Source organism: Piliocolobus tephrosceles, chromosome 14 (genome assembly GCF_002776525.5).
Source record: "Piliocolobus tephrosceles isolate RC106 chromosome 14, ASM277652v3, whole genome shotgun sequence".
In the NCBI taxonomy this organism is placed as follows: Eukaryota; Metazoa; Chordata; class Mammalia; order Primates; family Cercopithecidae; genus Piliocolobus; species Piliocolobus tephrosceles.
Genome location: NC_045447.1, coordinates 47,609,048 through 47,636,654, shown reverse-complemented (window position 1 = coordinate 47,636,654; position 27,607 = coordinate 47,609,048). Strand labels below are relative to the sequence as shown.

Below are 27,607 nucleotides of genomic sequence, written 5' to 3'. Positions count from 1 at the left end.
CATGTGTCTCCTTCCTTCTCCAGTCCATTTCCACTGCCTCTCTTTGGTCCTTCTCATTCACTGGTATCTTTATTACATCACTAATCAGTTTTAAATCTTCACTTTTTTCCCCATTGTTTTTAGGATAAAATTCAAATCCAGGCCCTTCACTGTCTTCCCCTGGTCCATCTCTAGTCGCACTCCTTTAGTGCTGGGAAATGTGCTAGGTGATTGCCTCTAGGTATAAATCTGAGCCAGCAGAGGAATGGGGCTTTCATTCAGGTAAACAGGAAAGTCAGGAGGGAAAGCTGATTTAGAAGGTAGAGAAAGCAATGAACTGACTTAAGTATGGTTATTTTTCAGGTGCGTGTGTCTGGATGAACTTATTTTGGATTTAAAAAGGAAAAAAAGAAAGAATAAAGGAGGACATATGAGGCTCCTAAATAACCTATAATCAAGGAAGACAATCTCTGGATATGCTCTTGACATTGTCTGAACTACGGAGAATGCAAAAAGACCACAGTGAACAATAAATGGCTATTCCCAAGTAGAGAGAACACAAAATATGAGATTTATCTCACCGAGGTCTTTGCAGATTCTCTTCGCCAGACTCTCTGTGTCCCTCATCAGCTGAGCTATGATGCATTTAAATTTGTCGCTAATCCGTGATTCCACTTTCCTGAAAACTAGAGACATTAAAAAAAAGAAAAAAAGAGTGAGTATATTTTCAGGAAGGACAGACTGTAGTTCAAAGTAGATATCTCTAAAACCTTTTTCTGCCTTTGATACTTCCTCTGAAAAACCTAAGGTTCCAAGCTCACTGGCAGGTGGTCCAGATGATATAACAAATGCTCAAAATGCAATGGCTCCCTGTTGCTTCTTGTACTGATTCTAACATCTGTCTTTCATGGTGTAGGTCTAACTAACTTCTTTTTTTTTTTTTTTTTTTTGGATTGAGACAAAGTCTCAGTCTGTCACCCAGGCTGGAGTGCAGTGGTGCAATCTCAGCTCACTGCAACCTCCGTCTCCCGGGTTCAAGTGATTCTTCTGCCTCAGCCTCCCAAGTAAATGGAACTACAGGCACCCGCCACCACGCCTGGCTAATTTTTGTATTTTTAGTAGAGATGGGGCTTCACCATATTGGCCAGGTTGGTCTCGAACTCCTGAGCTGGTGATCCACCCGCCTTGGCCTCCCAAAGTGCCAGGATTACAGGTGTGAGCCACTGCACCCGGCCTAACCAGCTTCTTACTGTGGCTGTCCTGTTACCTCTTCTCTGATGAGGCTGGCATCTCTCATGTCTCTGCAAGTGCCACAATCTAACCCTGTCTCTGTGCTTTGACAGTCTCCCTCCTCCCACAGCCCCCAGCGGTATTCACACTGATCCTCCATTTATCAGTGTATTATTTCAGCCTAATTATTAATTGCTTGCAATGTGCCATGCTTCGATTATAGACAGTTGAAAGAACGCACTTCATGCTCCATACAGGGCTGTGATCTTAAGGGAGAGAAATATACATGGCTAACTAACCATAGCAGTTCTCTAACAGAAGTACATGTAAAGTGTGGCCAGGTGTGGTGGCTCATGCCTGTAATCCTAACATTTTGGGAGGCCGAGGAGGGTGGATCACTTGAGGTCAGGAATTCAAGACCAGCCTGGCCAACATGGTGAAACCCTGTCTCTACTAAAAAATACAAAAAATTAGCCAGGTATGGTGGCACATGCTTGTAATTCCAGCTACTCAGGAGACTGAGGCAGGAGAATCACTTGAACCCAGGAGGTGGAGCTTGCAGTGAGCCAAGATCGCACCATTGCACTCCAGCCTAGGCAACAGCGCAAGACTCCATCTCAAAAAAAAAAGAAATTGTACATGCAAAGTGTCACAAAACACAAGGAAAGTAACACCTAATTCTTCCAGGGAAGTCAGAGTTGTAGAATAAATACAGGAAGAAGAAAGAAGAAAGCAAGAGTAGTCATATATATTCCATCACAACTTGGCAAAGAAAAAAAAGCGCAGTGATGTACAAAGGAAGCACAGACAAAAGGTTGGAGAGAGAAAGCACACGGCATGATTGAGTAGCCCAGAGGAAGGCAACATGGTTGGGTTTATGAATATTTGAAGGCGATGAAGCTCAGAGGGCAGGAGGAACCGGATTATAAAGAAATTCATATGTGACACTGAAAAGTTGGGATTGGGTACATCAAACTCCTTACTTACAGGCAGCCTTCAAAAAGGAACTTATCTACACCACTCCCTATTACAGGTCTATTTGTTCTACCTCAGACATACGGTCACATACTACTCAGAGAGCAAGGGTGAAGTCATATATATTTTCTGTATCCCTCTCTTCCTTGCAGGGTTAGCATAATAATAACATCAATAAACAGTTGTTAGTCTTATTAAAAAATCATCTCTGATCTTTTGAGGAGTGACATAATGAATTCAGATCATTCCATTTCAACTAAAATGATCAAATACATATTCCAACAGTGATGACCACACAGGGACAGAGCATGGGAAAAGGCTGAGTGAGCCCAGCTCTTGGCTATCTGATGTCTAAATTCTCTCATCACCTCTTTTGCATTGTTAGTACATTTATAAGAGGTTTTTGGAACCAAAGAGGAAGAACGTTTGCTCTCTACAGGCCACTTCTGAGGTTCATCCATTGCTTGGGATCAGAGCTCAGTTAGAGAGGCTAAAAATGTGACTATTACTCAAGTTTGGGGTTAAATATTTTCTACTAAACCGAGAAAGAGTCAAAGTTCAGTGTTCGTCTCAATGGCTCTGAACTAGAGGTAGCAGAGAGTAACAAAATCTCAAAGGGCTTGTTACTGGATCCAACTTACACTTCTGGGGCTTATAAACAACTTGCTCCAGTTCCTCCAGGTTGTCTTTGACTGTTGCTATCACTGATGCATCAAGAGAAGCACACAGCTTGCAGATATAATCCAAGGCTTCATCTGTGTCTTTAGCATCCCCAACACCAACCGAGGCAGTCAGCCCAACGACCTGTAAGGAGCATTCAAAATCATGAGATGTCTGAGAAATGGTACCATGTTTCCACAACCCCTCATACAACTTTCCTGCTGGAGTATGGTTTTTGTTTTTTTGTTTTTACTAACACACAGTGTATGGCACATGGAGGCACATGATGCATATTTACTAAGTGAACAAATGAATAAAGGAAACAAAATTCATAATGAGTTGTACAATATGGACTCGGGACTTGAGAAGGACATCTTCAATGTGGCCACAAGAGTAAGAAAATAGGAGTTAGGAAGATTATAGTTCTTCCGAAGTATTCGTCTGACTTTGGAGATACCTGGGGTAGTGGGCCTGAAGATCCTCCAAGTTTCTGATCTAGATAATTAAACATGATCATATTGTATGGGTGTTGTTTACTGGTGTTGTGGCATTCATCAAATATCATCAAAGTAAAGACGGACAGTGATGGAATCGTTCCCTTTTTAAGGTTATTCACAAGAATCTGCGGAGTTAAAATGATGATGTCATTGTTCTCAACAATCTGTTCCACCGGTACATTCTCAGCTGTTGCTCCAGAAATACCTGTAACTCTATACCTGGGAAATGACAGAAATTCCATATTACCAACCACGACGTGAATAAGGAACCACAAATATGAAACGCTAGCTCAGAACATCAACTGATTAAATTCTCCCTGAGTCCAAAAGGAATATAGCTGTAGGCAAGTCCTTAGCACAGAGCCTGACACATAGTAAGTGATCAATAAATCCAAGCTAGTTGTAATTTATAGTAGTATATATTAAGTCACTGAGAAAAGAGTACATAAAAGAATAATATCAAATAAATTATAAAATCACTAAAGAAGTTAAACGTGTCCCATAAACGTCAGATTTATCCCTGAAGTTATTTACTCCCCATACAAGGGCAAACCAGGGGAGTTTAAGCTTTCTGGCACATCTAACAAAAAAAGACTTGAATCCATGAAGGAATTACATCTGGATTATATAAAAGCTGAATCTAATATAATTTTTTATCATTGTTTTTCAAAACCAAACAGAAAACACATCAATTAACACAAAGCTGGAGAAAAAGAAATTGAAGCAACTATTATACCTACCCAAGTCTTTCAAAGTATTTTGAGAATATAGATTCCTGCTGTTCATATAGTGGGATCTGATTTGCAAAAAAGACAACTTTTCCCTTTTGTCCTTGTGGGAATTTTTTAAGATGATGTTCACATATAAGGATTGAAACCAGGGTTTTTCCAGAACCTTTTAACATGTAAGGAAAAAAGAAAACATGTAACTCATATATTAGATATTTCTCTAGAAAGGCATTTATTTTTGGCTCTTCTAATACCACTGAGCTGACTAATTAATTGATAATTTAGATGGGTTAACAGTTACAGGATTTGCACTATGACTAAAAAATATCAAGCTACTTCCTAGGTGCATGCAAACAGCCAAGACCCAAAAGCAAGTAACAGAGGGCACTTTTCTTACCTTCTCATGTCCCATAAAATACATAAGGACATTAGTAGGACAGTTTTCTCAAAAGACACATGGAATAAGTAAAAAACTGAAACTTGCCCATTCTGTCCCAGTATTCAACAAAAGAAAAAAAAAAAGGAAGCAAACAGAAAAACGATGTAAGTAATGGCAATAGGCTTACCTGTAGGAGCACATATTATTGTGTTTTTTCCTTTCTTAGCAGGTAAAGCAAGCTCTAATTGGTAATTTTTTGGTTTAAATGGGCTGTACAAGTTTGTATCAGACACTTCTGGAATACAAAAGGAGCAAAATTACCAAATAGTTCCTGCTCTGAGGAATCACAGTAACAGCTACAGTCTAATGTCTACAAATTCTGACTCCAGCAAGAAAAGCCTCACTGGAGAAAGTTTAGAATCCTCTCTCTTGGTAACCACTCTTTCTTTTCCACTAATTTGAAGTACAGAATTCTCTCAATGACAAAGTATTGATGGCAAGAAGGAAAAAAAAAAAACATGAATTATTTTTTATAAAATCATGGAAGGCTAACAAAGAGAAACCAAAGCAAAAATGGCTCAATTCAGGGTAAGATAACCTGTCCACTAAAGGCAATGCTGTATGGAAAAAAGCAACAAATCCTCCCAAGATATCTGAAGAAAACCAAACTGTTAACATTGGATTCTCAAAGCAATTTCATATTAAGGCACAATAACACTTTGTCGTTCTTCAGGTTCTCAAACGATATTTTCTCTCGACACAACCAGAAGTTTTAAAAAATAATCAAAGGCTTTATCTCAATAACAGGTAGGCATATAAAATATTAAGAGCTAGCAAAGACTTTGGAAATTATCTACTGAGTCTAACCTGCCCATTTTAGAGAAAGGGAGAATTTCTAAAAGGTTAAGTGAATTAACCTCACACAAAAGACATGTAAGAGCCAGGCGCAGTGGCTCATGCCTATAATCCCAGCACTTGGGAGGCCGAGGTGGATGGATCACTTGAGGTCAGGAGTTTGAGAACAGCCTGGCCAACATGGTGAAATCCCCCCCATCTCTACAAAAAAAATACAAAAATTATCCAGATGTGGTGGCATATGCCTGTGGTCCCAGCTACTTGAGAGACTGAGGCAGGAGAATCACTTGAACCCAGGAGGCCAAGGTTGCAGTGAGTTGAGATTGTGCCACTGCACTCCAGCCTGAACAACAGAGCGAGAGACTCCATCTCAAAAAACAACAAAAGACATGCAAGAATCTTCACATGTCAGAAAATTCAAAGCAACTCATATTCATTGATTTTATTGGTTTTTTTTTTTCTTTTTTTTTCCCAAGGGGTAACAGATTTTATTCTGAAATGACCAACAACAAAACAGAACAAAAATACTTGTAACATTCAGTTGCAGAAGCAATCTGCACATTTTCTCTTTATGATGTTATCCTAATATCATTTTTCTTCTAACACCACTCATTATTAATCCTAATTTCCTTCCTGATACTCTTTTATAAATAATTTTTTATTATGGCATATTATACAACTTTCTGGTCTCATAAAGCCATCAAGAAAATATGCTTTGGGAAGCATACAGGGGCCTCACAGGGCCACAGCTAACGTACACAGTGCCTCTGTGTAAATGAGAAAAAGGAGCTTCTCTTGGAGGACACAGCCCCTCAGTGCACTGTGTGGCAAATGCACAGGCTGGATCTCAGCCCCTACTCAATTCTCAGCTGGGTGCATTTGGGTAGCACACTAACTTCATCAACTTGCAGGGCAGCCCAGGGGTCCTAAAAGGAAATTGAGCAAGTGGCTCAGAAATAGAAGTAGTATTTCTTTAGAAAGCAAGGCTGATTTGGGAATTCATAGACATCAGGTTTTGGTGAAGACTCTATTCGCATTTCCACCATAGACATGCACATACTTTCTTAGTGGTAAAAGAAGAAAAAAAGATAGTAAAAAGAAGAAAAAAAAGATAGTGGAAGAACTGGAAGGAGAGAATGGCATTCCAAATACAGAAAAAGTATCTACTGTAACATAAATTCTCTTTTCTTTCTTAATTTTCCTTAAAAACCTTTTCACAAGGCTGTGACTTTGGGTACCACACCAAACACCAGAAGAGCACCATTATGGAAAAGAACAAACAATGCCAGGTACCTGAAGGTGGACATGAATTCTCACTAAGATTCTGGCATTCTGGATCTTCTTGGTAGAAAATCTGTATGTCAGAAGTTTCCATCTTATCCTCGAGATCTTCTGTTTCAACATCTTTTATACCTTTGTAAGATCAAAAAAGTCTTAGAATCTTCACATAATCTGATTATAGTGTTGATGGTGAAAGCTCCACAAAAAGGTCATAACACTAAGATTTTTAACTTCTATTCAAATTTCTCACAACCACTCCCCTTCACCTTTTAAAACAGTTAAAAGAATCACTTTGAGTTTCAAATCTCAATTTGGAGTTGGCCTCCAGTGTAATTTAGAGCTATATTACTCAAAGTGTGGAACGCATTGCCATACTGAACCAGAATCCACATTTTAACAAGACCTCCAAGGGATTCGTATGCACCAAAAAAAAAATAGAAACATGATGTAGCAGACATTTCTGACTGACTCTTGACCCAGTAAATCAGATGTGTATTTATACAGACAGTTTCTGAAACAACTTACCATCCAAAGAAGCCTAGGAAAGCTAAGACCAGATATTCAGATGTTTACCAAACTCAGACTTTGAAACAATGCTCTGAGTGTCAGCTTCAAGAAACCAGGCCGGGCGCGGTGGCTCAAGCCTGTAATCCCAGCACTTTGGGAGGCCGAGACGGGCGGATCACGAGGTCAGGAGATCGAGACCATCCTAGCTAACACGGTGAAACCCCGTCTCTACTAAAAAAAAATACAAAAAACTAGCCGGGCGAGGTGGCGGGCGTCTGTAGTCCCAGCTACTCGGGAGGCTGAGGCAGGAGAATGGCGTAAACCCGGGAGGCGGAGCTTGCAGTGAGCTGAGATCCGGCCACTGCACTCCAGCCCGGGCGACAGAGCGAGACAACATCTCAAAAAAAAAAAAAAAAAAAAAGGGAACCAAATGATGGTTCAGACACTTAACCACAACCAATTCTTTCACCCATCGGATTCAGTTCCAGATGGCTTCCAGTAAGAGAACCAGGCGATGTCTATCAAGAAATCTACTCTGAAAAGGGGGTAAGTCCTGGAGTTTGAACCTTTAACTCTAGAATTCTCAAGCTATTTCTCTGATAATCTACACTTAGACTGGGAGTTTGGATTCTGCCTTCCCCAAATCGTTTGGGCCAGATGGGCTAATTCTGGATGAGAGTGGTTTTCCCCAGTCCATTTTTAGGGGTCATATACAACCAAACTAATTTTGTAGGCAAGTAACTGCTTCCCTCCCAGAATGCAGCTTCCTGCTGGTCTCGCACTAGAGATGTAGCTCTGGCTCTCTGAGGGGAAAACGCCTCTGATGGGATGTGAGAGACCAGTTGGAATGAGTGAAGCCCTAAGTAGAGCTGTGAGGAGGGTACAGTGTCTTACCGTTCTCTACAGTCCACAGTTCACTGAACTTGTTCCTCTCTCTCTCCAAAGCAAGTTTCAAAGTTTTGGGCCAGTTCTCCTTGTCTGATCTGAGAAGGCATTCCACCAATTTCTCTGCACCTGCCATCATCCCCTTAGTGGAGCAAATCTAAGCAAAGCAACTGTAGTTTATTGATCAATTATCTCAAAAGCTTTCCCTCTATCAGTTTTGACTGAAGAAATGTCAGTTCACGTACTATCTGATTTAAAGCCATTGTACATTACGGTTCAAGGGGTCATATTCATGACAGTTTTTTCCGCGTCCAACACATCTTTTAAGATACTTTTTCCTTCATCCTTTCCTTTACACTAGATGTCACTGTGTCAAGCCAAGCCTTCTCATCGCCTCTGAGTTCTTACACCTATCCTCATCAGCAATATGAGGAAAATAATCATTTGACTACCATTCCCAACATGAGTATATTGGCATATAGCAATATGTGGAAACAGATAACAAAATACTAACAATTTTTTTTTTCAGGGTTGAGGAATTTGTGTGACTTTTACTAATCATAATAACTAAAGTTTATTGTTCACATACTCTGTGCAAGACATACATGAGTACTTCATATATATTATCTCATTTACATATCTCATTACCCTTATAAAAGTACTATATTAATAAGGTACCATTATTATTTCCATTTTACACACAAGGAAACAGATAGATATTCAGAGAAACTAAGTAACTTGCCCAAGATCATACCGCTAGTAAGTGGTTGAGCTATGATTCTAACGAAATTCATCTGTGTTCCTCTGAGTCTAAACACTTAACTGCTAGAGTCTGTAGCCCTTTCTCATCTGCTCATCTGTTCAATTTAAATTCGCATAAAACACTGTTCACAGACTATGGTGATTTTAACTGAAAATAGGGCAAACTTCAAAAAAACTTTGTGACATAAAAATTACTCAGTTCACATTAAAAGTACTATTCTGGCTGGGCGTGGTGGCTCACACCTGTAATCCCAGCACTTTGAGAGGCCGAGGCGGGTGTATCACGAGGTCAGGAGTTCGAGACCAGCCTGATCAACATGGTGAAACCCCATATCTACTAAAAATACAAAAATTAGCTGGGCGTGGTAGTGTGCACCTATAATCCCAGCTACTCAGGAGGCTGAGGCAGGAGAATCACTTGAACCCAGGAGGCAGAGGGTGCAGTGAACCGAGATCGTGCCATTGCACTCCAGCCTCGGTGACAGAGCGAGACTCCATCTCAAAAAAAAAAAAAAAAAAAAAAAAAAGGTACTATTCTATGAGTACTTTTGTGGGTTTCAATGATCTTTCTCAGGTCTAAAACAGTATAGAAAACAGAAGACACCTGCCATGTTATTATTATTTCCCCCAATTTTAGTACTTTATATTAACTTACCTGTAGAATTTCTTCACATTCCTGATTAATTAAACATTCAGACAGATCAGAAAGGATATCTGTTGGAATAATTCTGGTTTTAAATTCTGGTTGTAAACGTTTTAAAAGTAATCTATACTCCTCCAACTTTTCAATTTTTTTGAAATCCCAACTTTCAATGGCTTCATAAAGTCCAGAATAACCTGAAAAGAATGAAAAAAATGTGGACTGTTATGAAACCAACTGAAAAATACTTTGAGATTAGTATCATAGAAATCATGTTTGAATGTATGGTGGTAGAATTCAAAAACTATCTGTAAATTACCCCCAATTGTCATTGATTTTTCAAAAAGAAAACAGTATTCATTTTAGTCACCCAACGCTTTAGGCCTTCTAGCAATATTTATTATCTATTGGGAAAAAGCACTAAGGACAACTTTGAAGTCTTACATTTTGATCTCAGTATAAAATCTTTCTTACAAAGTGCCCCATGGACTTCACCTACAATCCCTGATTTGTCTTTAAAAAGTCAGAGTCAACAGGTTTATTATGTATCTTCTCAGTGGAAAGCAGTAAAGAAGGCAAAAAGAAATATAAACCTTAATTCCTGACCCCAAGGACCTTTCCTTCTAATTTTTCTAAGATAATATTAAGTAAATGGGAAATTTACTCAATATTATTCCACATGCCTTTAAAAGACATTTATTTAAAAATCATATTTAGAAAGTTCAGAAAAAAATACTAATGGCCAACAAACATACATAAGATGTTCAACCTCATTCTTTTTTAAAATTGTAGTAAAAAACAGATAAAACATTTATCATCTTAACTATTTTTAAATGTACAGTTCAGTCGTGTTAAATTCATTTTGTTATAAAACAAAAATCCAGACCTTTTTCACCTTGCAAATGTAAAACTCTATAAAACAACTATTCCTTTTTTTCTCCTCACCCCTGCTCCCGGTAACCACCACTCTTTCTGTTTCTTTTCTTTTTTTTTTAACTTTTTTTTTTTGAGACTCCGCCCAGGCTGGAGTGCAGTGGCCAGATCTCTCAGCTCACTGCAAGCTCCGCCTCCCGGATTCACGCCATTCTCTTGCCTCAGCCTCCCGAGTAGCTGGGACTACAGGCGCCTGCCACCTCGCCTGGCTAGTTTTTTGATTTTTAGTAGAGATGGGGTTTCACCGTGTTAGCCAGGATGGTTTCGATCTCCTGACCTCGTGATCCGCCTGTCTCGGCCTCCCAAAGTGCTGGGATTACAGGCTTGAGCCACCGCGCCCGGCCCACTCTTTCTGTTTCTATGAATCCGACTACTTACAGATAATTTATATAGGTGGCAAAATACAATATCTGTCTTTTTGTGACTGGCTTACTCCACTCAGCCCAATGCCATGTGCCAGGATTTCCTTTTCTTCTTTCTTTTTTTTTTTAAGGCGGAATAATATTCCATTGTATGTGTATATCACATTTTGTTGATCCATTCATCACTGATGGACATTTGAGTTGCTTCTACCTTGTAAGTGATCATGAATAACGCTACTATCAACATGGATGTGCAAATATCTCATCAATACCCTGCTTTCAATTCTTTTGGAAATACACCAGAAGCAGAATTGCTGGATCATATGGTGATATATATTTTCAATTTTTTGAGGGACTGCCATACTATTTTCCATGGCTGTTATACCATTTTACAATCCTACCAATCAGGCACAGGGTTGCAGTTTCTCCACATCCTCAACTATACGCATTATTTTCTGTTTTTATTTTTATAGAAACCATTGTAATGGGGGTGATGTGATATCACATAATGGCTTTGAATTTCTCTGATGATTACTGATGTTGAATATCTTTCCATATACTCATTAGCCATTTGTATACCATATTTGGATAAATGTCTATTCAAGTCCTTTGCTTTTTTTTTTTCTGAGATGGAGTCTCGCTCTGTCACCCAGGCTGGAGCACAGTGGCATGATCTTGGCTCGCTGCAACCTGCACCTCCCGGGTTCAAGTTATTCTCCTGCCTCAACCTTCTGAGTAGCTGGGACTACAGGCATATGCCACCACACCCGGCTATTTGTATTTTTATTAGAGACAGGGGTTTGTCATGTTGGCCAGGCTGGTCTTGAACTCCTGACCTCAGGTGATCCACCTCCCTCAGCCTCCCAAAGTGCTGGGATTACAGGCATGAGCCACCATGCCCAGTCCCTTTGCCTATTTTTTATTTGATTTTTTTGTCTTTGAGTTGCAGGAGTCCTTGATATAGTCTACATATTAACCCCTTATCAGGTATATGATTTGCAAACATTTTCTCTCATTCCATGGGTTGACTTTTCACCCTATTATGTCCTTTGAGGCACGTAAGTTTCATAGAGTCCCATTTGTCTGTTTTTTCACTTTTGCTGCCTATGCTTCTGATATCATGTCCAAGAAATCATTGCCAATTCCAATGTCATGAATTTTTTCTCATATGCTTTCTTCTAGGAGTTTTAACAGTTTTAGGTCTTATATTTAGGTTTTTAATGCATTTTGAGTTGATTTCTGTATAAAGTGTGTGATGGTTAATTTTCTGTGTCAGCATGACTGGGCAAAGGGATGCCCAGATAGCTGGTAAAACATTATTTTTGGGTGTGTCTGTAACGGTGTTTTCAGAACAGATTATCACTTGAATCAGACTGAATAAAGAAATTCACACTCACTGATGTGTGCAGACATCATCCAATCCATTAAAGACCAAAAGAGAACAAAAAGGGAGAAGAAGGGCAAATTCTCTTTTCTTGAGCTCATCATTTCTCTTGCCCTTGGACATCAGAGGTCCTGGTTCTCAGGCCTTCAGACTCTGAATTACACCAACTGTTCTTCTGATTCTCCAGATTGTGGACAGCAAATCATGGGACATCTCAGCCTCCATAATCACGTGAGCCAATTCCAAAAATATACATGTAAGTAACAATGTGTATACATATCTCATCATATATACACACAAATATATCCTATTGCTTTTGTTTCTCTGGAGAACTGTAACACATGGTATAAGTGTCAAAATTCATTATTTTGCATATGGATATCCAGTTTTCCCAACAACATTTGCTGAAGAGACTGTCCTTTCCCCATTGAGTGGTCTTGGTATCTTTGACCACATACTTGAGAATTTATTTCTGGGTGCTCTTTTGGACTATTTCTCTGTCTTTATGCCAGTGCCACAACATTTTGGTTGCTACAGATTTTTAATGTGTTTTGAAATCAGGAGAGGTGAGGCCTCCTGGTTTATTCTTCATTATCAAAATTTTACCTATTCGAGATACCTTGAGATTCTCTATAAATTTTGGATACATTTTTCTATTTCTACAAAAAAAAAAAAAAGCCATTGGGATTTTGATAGGGATTGCATTGAATCTGCAGTTCACTTTTGGTAGTATAGGCATCTTACGACTTTAATTCATGAATGGGGATGTCTTTCCATTTATTTGTGTTATCTTTCATTCTTTCAGCAATATTTTGTTGTTTTTAGGGTATGAATCTTTTATCTCCTTGGTTAGGTTTCTTTCTAAGTATTTTAATCTTTTTGATGCTATTATAAATGGAATTGTTACCTTAATTTCTTTTTTGGATTATTTGTCAATACATAGATATGTGACTAATTTTGGGGTGTTGCTTTTGTGTCCTGAAACTTTTCTGAATTAGTTCTAATAGTTTTTTCTAAAATCTTTAGGGTTTTCTACATATAAGATTCTGCCATTGGCTGGACATGGTGGCTCATCCCTGTAATCCCAGCACTTTGGGAGGCCAAGGCAGGCAGATCACGAGGTCAGGAGATTGAGATCATCCTGGTTAACACAGTGAAACCCCATCTCTACTAAAAATACAAAAAATTAGCTGGGCGTGGTGGCAAGCACCTGTAATCCCAGCTACTCGGGAGGCTGAGGCAGGAGAATGGCGTGAACCCAGGAGGCGGAGCTTGCAGTGAGCCGAGATCGCACCACTGCATTCCATCCAACCTGGGCGACAGGGCGAGACTCTGTCTCAAAAAAAAAAAATATTCTGCCATCTGCAAACAGATTATTTTACTTCTTCTTTTCCAATTTGGATACCTTGTCTTTCTTTTCCTTGCCTAACTGCTCCAGCTAGGACTTCCAATACTAAACCTTATTCAATTTTTAAAATAAAAATTAAAAGTACTATTTTTACCTAACAGGTTGGTAAGGGTTAAAATAACTTATAATATCCAGATTAATCATATCCCCAAAGTGGAGAAATAGTGCTTTCTCTGAAGAGAAACAGAAACCAGCCCTTTGGAAAGACTTGCTCCATTGCTGATTTCAACCAACCTCCTGACTGCCCCTCCCTTTAGCAGTTTCAACACAACAACCAACCAGCATTTCTTCCTGATAAGAGACCACCAACCACAGAGTGGGTCTGGCCAGTCTATGAAGGATGTGCAGTGAGAGTTTTCGTGTCCTCTGCTTCACCTTCTGACATCAGAGGGCCAAAAACTCCACCCATGGATCATGCTAACACTGCCAGTTTTTGAACATGGGTGCCATGGAAAGGCATGAAGCTTAGCTGCCCAGGTGCATGCTTCTACTTTCATATTCATGACTCCTCCTGCAGCTTACTGAATATTTGGTCACCCTGTTCAGCATAAATCCCTGTTTCACTCTTCCCACCCTCAAAGTGCCTGTTTCCTGCTTCTAGCCGGAGGCTACACTTCCCAGCCTGTCAAAATGGCCACCCTGCAGACAGACTGCAACCCTTTATGAAAAATAAAGCTCTCCTTTCCAATTTTATGAACTTCATGATTCTTCTGTTGACAGAAAACACCATAGCTCTGAAAACAGAAATGTAAAAATTATGTAATATTTGATGCCTGTACCAGAATATTTGTAACATATATAATAAAGACTATAACAAGAAGAGGAACATATGTGAACCCACTATCCGATTTAAGAACCACCATATTCCAGCTGAGTGCAGGGGCTCATGCCTGTAATCCCAGCACTTTGGGAGGCCAAGGCTGGTGGATCACTTGAGGCCAGGAGTTCAAGACCAGTCTGATCAACATGGTAAAACCCCGTCTCTACTAAAAATACAAAAATTAGCTGGGCATGGTGGCATGTGCCTGTAATCCCAGCTACTTGGGAGGCTGAGGGAGAAGAATTGCTTGAACTGGGACCCAGGAGGCGGAGGTTGCAGTGAGCGGAGATTGTAACACTGCACTCCAGCCTGGGCTATGGAGTGAGACTCCGCCTCAAAAAAACAAAAACAAAAAACAAACAAAAAAACCCACCATATTCCAATACTTTGTGCCTTCTCTTTCCAACCCCTCTGTCTCCATGCCAAAGTCACTGCTACCCTGTATTTAATATATCAATACCTTAATTTTTTTATAGTTGCATATATTTGATTCCCTAAGCAATATGTTAAGTTTAGCTTTTTGGAGCTTTATGAATATTATATCCTATGCCATGTAAGTTTCTCTTTCTTTAAAATTTAACATTACATTGCTACAACTCACCTGAGTTGTCATCTATAGATGTGTTCACACCTTTTCATTGTAGTTTAATGGACCATGTGTAAATACTATAAAATTTATGTATACATTCTCCTCTTAAAAGACATCAGGGTAATTTCCAGTTTTGTTTACTTGCTTTTGTAAGTACAATTATACTATGAACACTCTTATATGCATATTCTGGAATATATGTATAAGTTCTTCTAGGGCACAAACTTAAAAGTGAAACTTTTGGATAGAAGGATACATGACAGCTGAACTCTACAAGGTGATATCAAATTATTTTTCAAAATAGTTGTATCAATTTACACTCCATATAGTGATATTTAAGATTTCCAGCCAGGCACGGTAGCTCACGCCTGTAATCCCAGCACTTTGGGAGGCCAAGGCAGGTGGATCACCTGAAGTCAGGAATTCGAGGCCAACCTGACCAACATGACAAAACCCCATCTCTGGCCAGACGCGGTGGCTCACGCCTGTAATTCCAGCACTTTGGGAGGCCGAGGCAGGCGGATCACGAGGTCAGGAGATCGAGACCATCCTGGCTAACATGGTGAAACCCTGTCTCTACTAAAACTACAAAAAAATTAGCCGGGCGTGGTGGCGGGCACATGCAGTCCCAGCTACTCAGAGGCTGAGGCAGGAGAATGGCGTGAACCCGGGAGGCGGAGCTTGCAGTGAGCTGAGATCGCGCCACTGCACTCCAGCCTGGGCGACAGAGCCAGACTCCGTCTCAAAAAAAAAAAAAAAAATACAAAAAAAAACCCATCTCTTCTAAAAATACAATAATTAGCCAGGTATGGTGGTGGGCACCTGTAATCCCAGCTACTCAGGAGGCTGAGACATGAAAATAGCTTGAACCTAGGAGGCGGAGGTTGCAGTGAGCTGAGATCGTGCCACTGCACTCCAGCCTGGGCAACAGAGCAAGACTCTGTCTCAAAAAAAAGAAAAGATTTCCATTAAATATCTTCTTTAACCTTAGCACTGTTGGACTTAAGTTTTGCTCTCTGGTAGTTATAAAATGTTATCTCACTGTGTTCCTAATCTACAATTCCCAAATTCCTAATTGGGCTGAGAATCTTTTCATACATTTATTCACTTTTCATTCTTCGTATTCATTGAAATGCTTGTCCAACTTTTTTGCTCTAGGTATGTTTTCTTTTTCCAATTGATTTTAAGACCTTTTTAATATATTCTAGATACTAATCCTTTAGTGATTATATATTTTGAAAATATCTTCTCCCAGAGTTTGTGATTTTTTTTTCCACTTTCTTTATAGTGTTTTTGATAAACTTGATGTAAAGAATATAAATGTATTTATTTATTTGTATCCACATGGGCATGAAAGTTAGGGTTTGTTTTTTAAATACAGGGTTTATTTATTTATTTGTTTTAATTTGAGAAGGAGTTTTACTCATTGCCCAAGCTGGAGTGCAATGATGCAATCTCAGCTCACTGCAACCTCCGCCTCCTGGGTTCAAGCAATTCTCCTGCTTCAGCCTCCAGAGTAGCTGGGATTATAGGAACCCACCACCACGCCCAGCTAATTTTTTTTATTTTTAGTAGAGACAGGGTTTTGCCAAGTTGGCTAGGCTGGTCTCAAACTCCTGACCTCAGGTAATCTGCCTGCCTCATCCTCCCAAAGTGCTGGGATTACAGGCGTGAGCCACCACACCCAGCCCAGGGTTTGTTTTTTAAATGCGGGGGTCTCCCTGTGTCGCCCAGGCTGGAGTGCAGCAGCTCACTGCATCATAGCTCACTGCAGCCTCAAACTTCTGGACTCGGGCAGTCCTCCTGCCTCAGTCTCCTGAGTAGCTAGGACTACAGGCGCATGCCACCATGTCCAGCTTGAGTTTGTTTGGTTTTTAATATTATTCTGTTTATCAACGCTATTTTTTTAATAGCTCCTCCTTTCCCAGTAATCCTCCTTTCTCAGTGATGTCTAATAATATCAGGTTTCCATAAAGACATGGGCCTAATTAAAGGGTCTTTATTCTGTTTCAATGATCAGTTTGTCAGTGCCAGAACCAACATTTCACTGTCTTAATGCCTGTAGCTTTCTAACAAATGCCTACAGGTAGAAAGAAAAGCCCCAATCTACTAAACTTGTCTTCTTTAGGGGTGTCTTGACTACTGTTGGGTCATAATTCTTCCATATACATTGTAGAATCAACTTGCCACACTCTTTGAAAAAGTATGTAGGATTTTTATTAGAATTATATTGAATATACAGATCGATGTAGGGAAAACTGACATTTTTTATGATCTCAAGCCTCCTTCTCTATGTGATGGGTATGTTTTTCCATTTAGGACTTCTTTAATATCTTTCAATAACATTTTATCATTTTCTCCATTCAGACCTTATACATCTTTTGTTAGATTTATTCCTAAATATATTACAATTGTTATTATTAGAAATGATACTTCATTTTGGATTACATTTTTTGTTTGCTTCCATTGGGCAGAAATGCAACTAATTTTTGTGTATTAGTTTTATATCCAAATAATCTTGCAAAACTCTTCCATTAGTGACAATAATCTCTCTGCAGATTCTTTTGCTGGATGTTTCAGGTAAACAATTATGTCATCTGCCTAAACACAGTCTTTACATTGCCTCAGACTAAGAGGCATGAACTATAAGTGGATACTTCAAAATTAATAGCTTTTCACTTCTACAGTATTGTCAGGCAGCAAGGTTTTGTGATTTGTGATTTAAAAGATTTGTGATTTGTGATTAAATCACAAATCTGATTTGTGATTAAAAAGAATGAACTAACCTGCATGGTCTAGGGCATCCAAAAAGCCACGGAACCAGCCTTCCTCCTGGAGCTCCAACAGGAACTTGAGAAAAAGTGTGGCAGCCTCCATGGGGCCCTTGTTGTTTTTCTCAGCCTGAATACACTGCACCTCTTCTACAAACAGAAGCAAAAATGACTCATCAAATTGCAGAACTATTCATCATTAGAAGAAAAACCAGAAAAGGATCACGATACCTTCCCAAGTAGCGACAGGAACTGTAACAAGTCACAGCATTGGAAGAATCTTTAGAGAAGCAGCAAAACCTCTGCCCAGGCTGACTATGCCCATTCTTCACCAAGCCACTCTTCCCATCCTCTCTGGAAACTTCCAGTTTGGTGTGGAGGTCTGAGCACACATTCTAGAAAAGGAGTTTCTTGAAGATGTGTAAAAAAATCTCCCCCGCAGAAAGGGAGAAGTCATGGTGGCCTCAAACTATCCTCCTGTCTCAGCCTCTCAAAGTACTGGGATTACAGGTGTAAGCCACAGCACCCAGCCTCTAGAAAAAAATTTTTTTTAATTAGTTGGGTGTGGTGGCTCACACCTGTAGTCTCAGCTACTTTGGAGGCTGAGGTGGGAGGATCACTTGAATCAAGAAGTTCAAGGTTCCAGTAAGCTATGATGGCATCACTGCACTCCAGCCTGGGAAACAGAGTGAAAACTTATCTTGAAATAGGACAAGCAAAGGAGAAGGAAGTAAGGAAGGGATACTTTCATGGTCTTTTTGAGAGAAAACTATCTACCAACTGCTAGTGGTCATTCTAACTTTGTACACTAATTTCATACCTGAGGAGTAGTAACAAAAATGCTACCTTGGTATGACCTAATACTTGATAATTTTCTGGGGTTTTTTCAATTGTTGATGGAATGCAAATTCCAAGGGAGTAAGCAAGTTGTCAGGCTGGTGAACCACTATATTCTCATAGATTAGAAGAAGACCTAGCACATAATAGACAATAAACAAAGGTATGTTTAATGAATGAAGGAAGAGAAGAAGGAATGCCTTATAATCTTGCTCTACTTAAAGGCATCTCTGCCAAGGTCTCTGTCTTGACAACAATAAAATCAACCCTTTCAAAAAATAAAATTCAGTGGTTTTTGGAATGGTGAATCCATTAGTACTGTCTAATTTTAGTAGATTTTCATTACTATAAAAAGAAAACATATATCCATTAGCAGTCATTCCCTACTTTCCCTCTCCTTAGCCCCGGGCAAACACTAATCAAATTGAGTCTCCATGGATTTGCCTATTTTACACATTGCATATTAATGGAATCATGCAATACATAGTCTGTGTCTGGCCTGTCTTACTTTGCATAATGTTTTTAAGGTTTAACCATGTTGTAGCATGTTATTATTCATTCCTTTTTATTGCCAGATAATATCCCAGTGTATGGATACACCACATTTTGTTTATCCACTCCTCAGTGGCCATTTGAGTTGTGTCCACATTTTGCCTATTACAAATAGACATGCTATGAACATTCATGAGCAATTTTATGTGAGGATGTATATATTCATTTCTCTTGAGTATACACATAGGTGTGAGATTTCTAGTTCTTATGGTAACTCCATTTTTAACGTTGTAGGGAATTGTCAAGCCATTTTCCAAAGGAGCTGCACCATCTTACATTCCCACCAGTAATCTAAGAGGATTCCAATTTCCACACATCCTTGCCAATACTTCTTATCATCTTTTTCATGTTAGCCTTCTGTATGACTTTCCTGTGGCTGCAATAACAAATTAGGACAAACCAGGTGGTTTAAACAATAGAAGCTTATTCTCTCTGTTCTTGGAGGCCAGAATTGTGAATCACGGTGTCAGCAGAGTCATGCTTCCTCTGAAGGCTCTAAGGGAGAATGCATTCCTTGCCCTTCTAGTTTCTGGTAGCTGCTGGCATTGCTTGGCTTGTGACAATGCTCCCTCCAACTGTGCCTTCTGTTTCTCTGGCTTGTGGCCATATCACTCCAGTCTCTGCCTATGTTTTCACACAGCATTCTCGTTGTCTCTATGACTTCACATGGCTGTTTTCTTAGAGGGACACCAGTCAGATTGAACTAGGGGCCTGCCCTATTCTAGTATGACATCATTGTAACTAATTACCTGTGTAAAGACACAATCTCCAAATAAATCACATTCTGAAGTACTGGGAATTAGGACTTGAACATATCTTTTGGGTCGGGGGGACACAATTCAACCCATAACAGCAACCTATCTTGTCACCTATCCCAGCTTCCCTGGACCCACAATCCTACCATATTCCATTGAGTCAGTTCATTCTGTTCCTAAGCCCAGTCCTTACAGCTGTACTTTTGTTCCCAGGCCTCCCTGCTGCTTGAGCTTCCTTTCGATATGCTACCAGCCATTACAGATATTCCACGTGGAGACGCAAATTTATCCCAGCCACAGCTACCGCCTTCCCAGATAAACTGCCTTGCAGTATCCTGGGCAGTTCACATTTACTTTGCCTGTGGTCAGGCCCATCCCACTACCTGGCCCCAATATCTGCTGCTACAGAGTAGTGACAATTTCCTCAAAAGCATAGACAATGCAGACAAAACCTCTTCTTTAACAGTATTTCCCACGGCCTTTGCTGTCCCGGGGCCCACTGTGATGCCAACCTCAGCTTCTCAAGGTAGAATTTCTTGATCCCTTCTCTGCTTTCTCAGTCTCTTTACTGACTAAAGCTCTTTACTGACTACTGACTAAAGCACTTACACTGCATAGTACGTAGTAAATGTGGGCCTGTCTTCTACCTGAGACTGTGACTTGGAACATTTGTCTTGTAATCATCAGCACAGTACCTGGCTCATGCATGTGTCCAGAAAGTGCTACCAAAGGAATGGATACTCAGAATACTGCCCACCTGGTGCCTCTCCAGAATCACGCTTGGCCTTTGACTCCAAAATATTATAAAAAATCTGAGGCTGGGCACAGTGGCTCACACCTCTAATCCCAGCACTTTGGGAGGCTGAGGTGGGTGGATCACTTGAGGTCAGGAGTTCGAGACCAGCCAGCATGGTGAAACCCCATCTCTACTGAAAATACAAAAATTAGCCAGGCGTGGTGGTCAGTGCCTATAATTCCAGCTACTCAGGAGGCTGAGGCAGGAGAATCACTTGAACCCAGGAGACAGAGGTTGCTGTGAGCTGAGATCGTGCCACTGCACTCCAGCCTGGGCAATAGAGCAAGACTCCATCTCAAACACACACACACACACACAGACACACACACACCCCCAGGTCTGCCTTGAAACATCATGGACAACCTGTGAGTAAGAAAAGTCCTGCAGCTTCCAGGGAACCATGCAAGTTCTCTAGGAGAAACATGGCTTCAGTGCTCCTTTTCCACGATGTAACTAGTGTCAGTAATCACAATATCTGATTGCAGAGAGGGTTATAGTAAATGAGATGCTAGATGTGGGCATGGGGAGAGTGTTGGTAAGCTCCCTTTGCTTTCCACGGACGGCAAAAAAAAATATAATCAAAAGTTTTATATCCAGCCATAACACTCATTAGTGTCTCTGGTCCCTGACCAAATCTTCACTGATAAAATATACTTGTCACGGCCAGGCAGTGGCTCACGCCTGTAATCCTAGCACTTTGGGAGGCTGAGATGGGTGGATTACTTGAGGCCAGGAGTTCAAGACTAGCCTGGCCAACATGGTGAAACCCTGTCGCTACTGAAAAATACAAAAATTAGCCGGGCATGGTGGCCGGTGCCTGTAATCCCAGCTACTCAGGAGGCTGAGGCAGAAGAATCACTTGAATCCCAGAGGTGGAGGCTGCAGTGAGCTAAGAAGAGCTAAAATCCCACCACTGCAGTCCAGCCTGGGCAACAGAACAAGACCGTCTCAAAAACATATATATGTATTATACATTTAATACATTTAATAAATATATAAAATATATATATTAGTATATAAAATAATTACATATATTATATATATGTAATACTGATACAAATATCTATTATATATTATATCATATATAATATATATTATAGATGATGTCATATATATCATATATATGTGATATATATCATATATAATGATATATTTATATCAATTACATATTATATATCATATATCATATATAATTATTTTATATACTAAATATGTTTTATATATTTATTAAATTATTAAATGTATAATTTATTACAATTTATATAGTTATATATTATATATGATATAACATACAATATATAAATTATATAATATATAACTATAAACATATTTATATTATATAAATAATAATTATATATTTGTATAATATATAATTATATATAATTAAATTTATATTTTTATATAAACAAATTATTTTATTTTTATTTATAATACATTTATATAAATATAAATTAAATTTATATTTTAATTTATAATTTTTAATATATTACATATAATTTTAATATATTAATTATATATAATTATATATATTATATATCATATATAGTATATTATACTATATATGTTATATAATATATAATATTGTTATATATTATATAACATATATTTTTATATAATTATATATTATATTATATATAATAGATACATGTGTCACAAAGTTAACCAATAGAATCTAGAGCTTCCAAAGCAGCCTAGAAAACAATAGGGAAAAGAGAAAAACTGTATCACTCTAATAGAAAATAGAAAAAGGAGTTGAACCCAAAAGGTATGTGCACAGAGATGCACATTATAAAGTAAAAAGGCATAAATAAGAAAAATGTAAATCAACTTCATAACAATGGTTGCCTCTGCAGAGGGAATGAAAAGAAGACCTCAAGGGTATCTTTCACATTATACTTCTGAGAACTTATTCCAGGAAAAAGTTGGTAAAGCAGGTAAAGACGTAGATGTGTCTGTACTAAACACATTTTAGTTACCTATTAATAAGGAATACATTAAATTGTACTGCATTAATATATACTCACATTAAAAATTAAGAAATTCTTCAGAGTGCTTTTTCTTTCAACTTACTTTCTGGTATATTTATTGTGATTGCCCTCTATAAATCAGCATGGGGAGAACTGACATGTTTACAAACCTATAGTCCCATGCAGAAATGTAGGCTGTCTCTTCCTCAATCAAATCAGAGCCTGATTTCTCCTCAGGGACTTCATAGTTTTCTTCATATCATTTCAGCATATTTTTGTTAAATGTATGACTATCTTCAATCACATGTAACATCCTCTAGAAACCATCCTTCTACGTATCTGATTATGTGAATAAATATATAGTTTTAAATAAATAAGATTTAACAAATCTGCTCTTTTCTACTCAATGGATTACAGATGTTGTTTCCTATTAATAAATATGTACCTATATCAACTTTTAGTGGCTGCATAGTTTTATGTCACATAAATGTAGTACAATTTAATGTATTCCTTATTAATAGGTAATTAAAATGTGTTTAGTACAGACACATCTATGTCTTTACCTGCTTTACCAACTTTTCCCTAGAATAAGTTCTCAGAAGTATAATTCCTCAGTTTAATGGTATATACTTTTAAATGTTGAGGCCAGGCGCGGTGGCTCACGCCTGTAATCCCGCACTTTGGGAGGCCAAGGCCAGTGGATCACTTGAGGTCAGGAGTTCAAGACCAGCCTAGCCAACATGGTGAAACCCCATCTCTACTAAAAATAGAAAAATTAGCCAGGCATGGTGGCTTGCACCCATAATCCCAGCTACTCAGGAGGCTGAGGTAGGAGAATCTCTTAAACCTGGGAGGTGGAGATTGCAGTGAGCCGAGATTGCGCCACCGTACTCCAGCAGAGGCGACAGAGTGAGATTCTGTCTCAATCAATCAATCAATCCATAAATGAAGGAATGAATCAATGAAGGAATGAATTAATGTTAATACCTTTTCCCCAACTACCTTCCAAACTGTACTAACTTACTCTCCATCCATAGTGTATGAATGGTATTTCCCTCCATAGCACTGAATTTGCTCAATCTTCATAACTTTTGCAAAACTGAGAGAAAAAAACAGACCAAACAAACAAACTTCACTGTTTTTAATGATTTCTTGTGGGATTTCTTCCACCTTTGGCTAATGTCTCTTTTTTTTTTTTTTCTGAATAAATTTCCTGTTCATGTCTCACAGCTAGTTTTGAGGGATCATTCATATTTTTTCTAAATTGGATTTGTAAGAATCTTTTATGCATTTAGGTAAATGTTATATAATCTGGCTCGTTTTTCCAGTATATGAAAATACTGTTTTTCTAGTATAATCTCACTTGTTTTCCAGTAGATAAAAATGCATGGCCTCCATTTTTATTTTACGTATCTATTGCAACAAGACTGAATGAACTCTGTTAGTTCCGGTAATTTGGGGGAATTTTGTTTTTGTTCTTTATTTTAGCCAGTTTGCTGTCTTTGGAGTTAACTGGCTGTTCTTTTTGCAATTACTTCTGTCAAATTAATTAATTCATAAGTTTTCGTTCTTTTGAAATACCAATTAATCCATTTAGGCTATAAATTCTGATTAAAAGCGTATTACACCTTAAAATATATAATGTGTTGGCTGATTGCCATGCTTACTTTTGAAAGTAGCTATACTTGTTTAGATTTTCTCATCCTGCTAGGAGTTACTCAAAAGAATGTTATTTTGAAATTATTTGATACTTTTTTAAACCTATGATTAATTTCTGAGATATAAAATAATAGCTAACCGTAATTTAATGCCATGCAGTTTAATTTCCAAAACACCCAAACGTAGTTGTTATTCTGATCTTACAAATGAGGAAACTGAGGCATACAAGAGTTAAGGCATTTGCCCAGAGTCACAGAGCCTACAAACTTGAAAATAAAACTCATAAAAGTTATGCTTTGAGAATTTATTAAATATTTATCCGTAACTCATATAGGATCATTTTGGCAAAGCTTTTTAAGAATTGGAGAAGGATATATTCTTTATATGATACAAAATGGAAAACACAGACATTAAATTAACCTTATTAAACAGATCATTTATACCTTTATCATTTATCTGACTTAGCAGTACTAATAAAGATATCTTATAATTCCCATATTTCTTGATGTTTTCTAATATTTAATAAACAAAGATTTATGTGTAACAATTCTTCACTGTGATATCTTAATACCTTTATCATTTTATCTTAATACCTTTCACTAGTGCGATTTAAGTATAATTCTTGCTTTCCTTTTGTATGCATTTATTTAATATATTTTTGTCCCTTATCTCTTATTTATTTATTTATTATTTTTGAGACAGGGTCTTGCTCCATTGCCCAGGAGGAAGTACAGCAGCATGATCATAGCTCACCATAGGCTCAATTTTTGGGGCTCAAGCAATCCTCCCACCTGAGGCTCCCAAAGTGCTGGAATTACAGGCATGAGCCACCAAGCCTGGCCCCCGTTTTCATTTTTTATGTTATTAGACTTTACACGGTCTCTGGCAGATGACCAAAACCTAGATTCTGCTTTCTGACTCATTTACACCTATTTAAAAGATGTTTGACCTAATTACATGGCCATAGCTGATATAACTAGTTTTCCTTGCGTTATCTTGTTTATATTTCCCTTTCTTATCTCCTTCAAGAACAACAAAACATATAAAACATCATTTAAATGGTATCATTATCTGTAACCATTCATATAGTTTTTTAAAACTACAGAAGCAAGTGGAAAATGGTAATATTTTAAGTCTCCCCATTTTGAGGCAAGGGATTTAACTCTTATTTATCATAATTTTCCCTATCTCCTTACAACTCAATCTAAAATTTTAAACCAAATTATTTAAATTTTTTTTTTTTTTTTTTTTTTACTCTATGAAAATCCTCTCTTAAAAAATGCTTGACAAGGAACCAGGGCAAGATGGCCAAAAAGGAGCAGCTCCGGTCTGCAGCTCACAGAGAGATCAACACAGAAGGCGGGTGATTTCTGCATTTCCAACAGAGGTACCCGGTTCACCTCATTGGGACTGGTTAGAGAGTGGGTGCGGCCCACAGATGGCGAGCCGAAGCAGGATAGGGTGTCACCTCATCCAGGAAGCACAAGGGGTCTGGGATCTCCCTCCCTTAGCCAAGGGAAGCCATGAAGGACTGTGCCATGAGGAATGGTGCACTCTGGCCCAGATACTATGCTTTTCTCCACGGTCTTCGCAACCCGCAGACCAGGAGATTCTCTCTGGTGCCTACACCACCAGGGCTCTGGGTTTCAAGCACAAAACTGGGTGGCCATTTGGGCAGACACCGAGCTAGCTGCAGGAGTGTTTTTTCATACCCCAGTGGTACCTGTAATGCCACCAAGACAGAACCATTCACTCTCCTGGAAAGCGGGCTGAAGCCAGGGAGCCAAGTGGTCTAGCTCAGCAAATCTCAACCCTACAGGGCCCAGCAAGCTAAAATCCACTGGCTTGAAATTCTCGCTGCCAGCACAGCAGTCTGAAGTCAACCTGGGACACTCAAGCTTGGTTGCGGGAGGGGCATCCACAATTACTGAGGCTTCAGTAGGCTGTATTCCCCTCACAGTGTAAACAAAGCCACCTAGAAGTTCGAACTGGGTGGAGCCTACTGCAGCTTGGTGGAGCCTACTGCAGCTTGGCAAAGCCACTGTAGCCAGACTGCCTCACTAGATTCTTCACTCTGGGCAGGGCATCTCTGAAAAAAAGGCAGCAGCCCCAGTCAGGGGCTTATAGATAAAACTCCCATCTTCCTGGGACAGGGCACCTGGGGAAAAGGGTGGCTGTGGGCGCAGCTTCAGCAGACTTAAATGTTGCTGCCTGCTGGCTCTGAAGAGAGCATGAGATCTCCCAGCACAGTGCTTGAGCTCTGCTAATGGACAGACTGCCTCCTCAAGTGGGTCCCTGACACCCATGCCTCTTGGCAGGGAGACACCTCCTACCAGGGACAACAGACACCTCATACAGGAAAGCTCCAGCTGGCATCTGGCAGGTGCCCCTCTGGGATGAAGCTTCCAAAGGAAGAAACAGGCAGAAATCTTTGCTGTTCTGCAGCCACTGCTGGTGATACCCAGGCAAACAGGGTCTGGAGTGGACATCCAGCAAATTTCATCAGACCTGCAGCTGAGGGGCCTATTAGAAGGAAAACTAACAAACAGAAAGGAATAGCATCAATATCAACAAAAAGGACATCCACACAAATAACCCATCTGAAGGTCACCAAAAGCAAAGACCAAAGGTAGATAAATCCATGAAGATGAGGAAAAGCCAGCACAAAGAGGCAGAAAATTCAAAAAACCAGAACCCCTCTTCTCCTCCGAAGGATCACAACTCCTCACCAGCAAGGGAACAAAAGTGGACAGAGAATGACTTTGACAAATTGACAGAAGTAGGCTTCAGAAGGTGGATAATAACTCCTCTGAGCTAAAGGAGCATGTTCTAACCCAATGCAAGGAAGCCACAAACCTTGAAAAAAGGTTAGAGGAGTGATAACTAGAATAACCAATTTAGAGAAGAACCTAAATGACCTGATGGAACCGAAAAACAGCACAAGAACTTTGTGAAGCATACACAACTATCAATAGCTGAATCAATCAAGCAGAAGAAAGGATATTGGAGATCGAAGATCAATTTAATGAAATAAAGCGTGAAGACAAGATTAGAGAAAAAAAGAATGAAAAGAAATGAACAAAGCTTCCAAGAAATATGGGACTATGTGAAAAGACCAAATCTATGTTTGATTGGTGTACCTGAAAGTCATGGGGAGAATGGAACCAAGTTAGAAAACCCTCGTCAGTCTGACAGCTTTGAAGAGAGCAGTGGATCTCCCAACACGGAGGTTGAGATCTGAGAAGGGGCAGTCTGCCTGCTCAAGTGGGTCCCTGACCCCTGAGTAGCCTAACTGGGAGACATCCCCCACTAGGGGCAGTCTGACACCCCACACCTCACAGGGTGGAGTACACCCCTGAGAGGAAGCTTCCAAAGCAAGAATCAGACAGGTGCACT

At 39.2% G+C, this 27,607-nt stretch overlaps 1 protein-coding gene across 6 annotated transcripts in view; it reads right to left on the bottom strand.

The window, feature by feature from the left end:
• The window catches only part of DDX58 (DExD/H-box helicase 58), a 105,446-nt gene that overhangs the window by 56,709 nt on the left and 21,130 nt on the right, over window positions 1-27,607 (bottom strand). For 4 of the 6 annotated variants that reach the window (XR_002729950.3, XR_002729948.2, XR_002729949.2 and 1 more), the window contains exons 2-10: window positions 17,661-17,795; window positions 9,394-9,575; window positions 7,986-8,133; window positions 6,597-6,716; window positions 4,636-4,743; window positions 4,082-4,235; window positions 3,302-3,560; window positions 2,826-2,988; window positions 561-665 (exon numbers count right to left, since the gene is read on the bottom strand). Coding sequence is in view for 3 of the 6 variants with exons in the window: in XM_023203907.3 (XP_023059675.2) it covers window positions 561-665; window positions 2,826-2,988; window positions 3,302-3,560; window positions 4,082-4,235; window positions 4,636-4,743; window positions 6,597-6,716; window positions 7,986-8,133; window positions 9,394-9,575; window positions 17,661-17,795 (1,374 nt within the window). In the remaining 3 variants the exon portion in view is untranslated. Of the gene's footprint in view, window positions 1-560; window positions 666-2,825; window positions 2,989-3,301; window positions 3,561-4,081; window positions 4,236-4,635; window positions 4,744-6,596; window positions 6,717-7,985; window positions 8,147-9,393; window positions 9,576-12,070; window positions 12,697-17,660; window positions 17,796-27,607 lie in introns of those variants that run through there. The other 2 variants (XM_023203909.3, XM_023203908.3) reach the window with 2 other exon arrangements.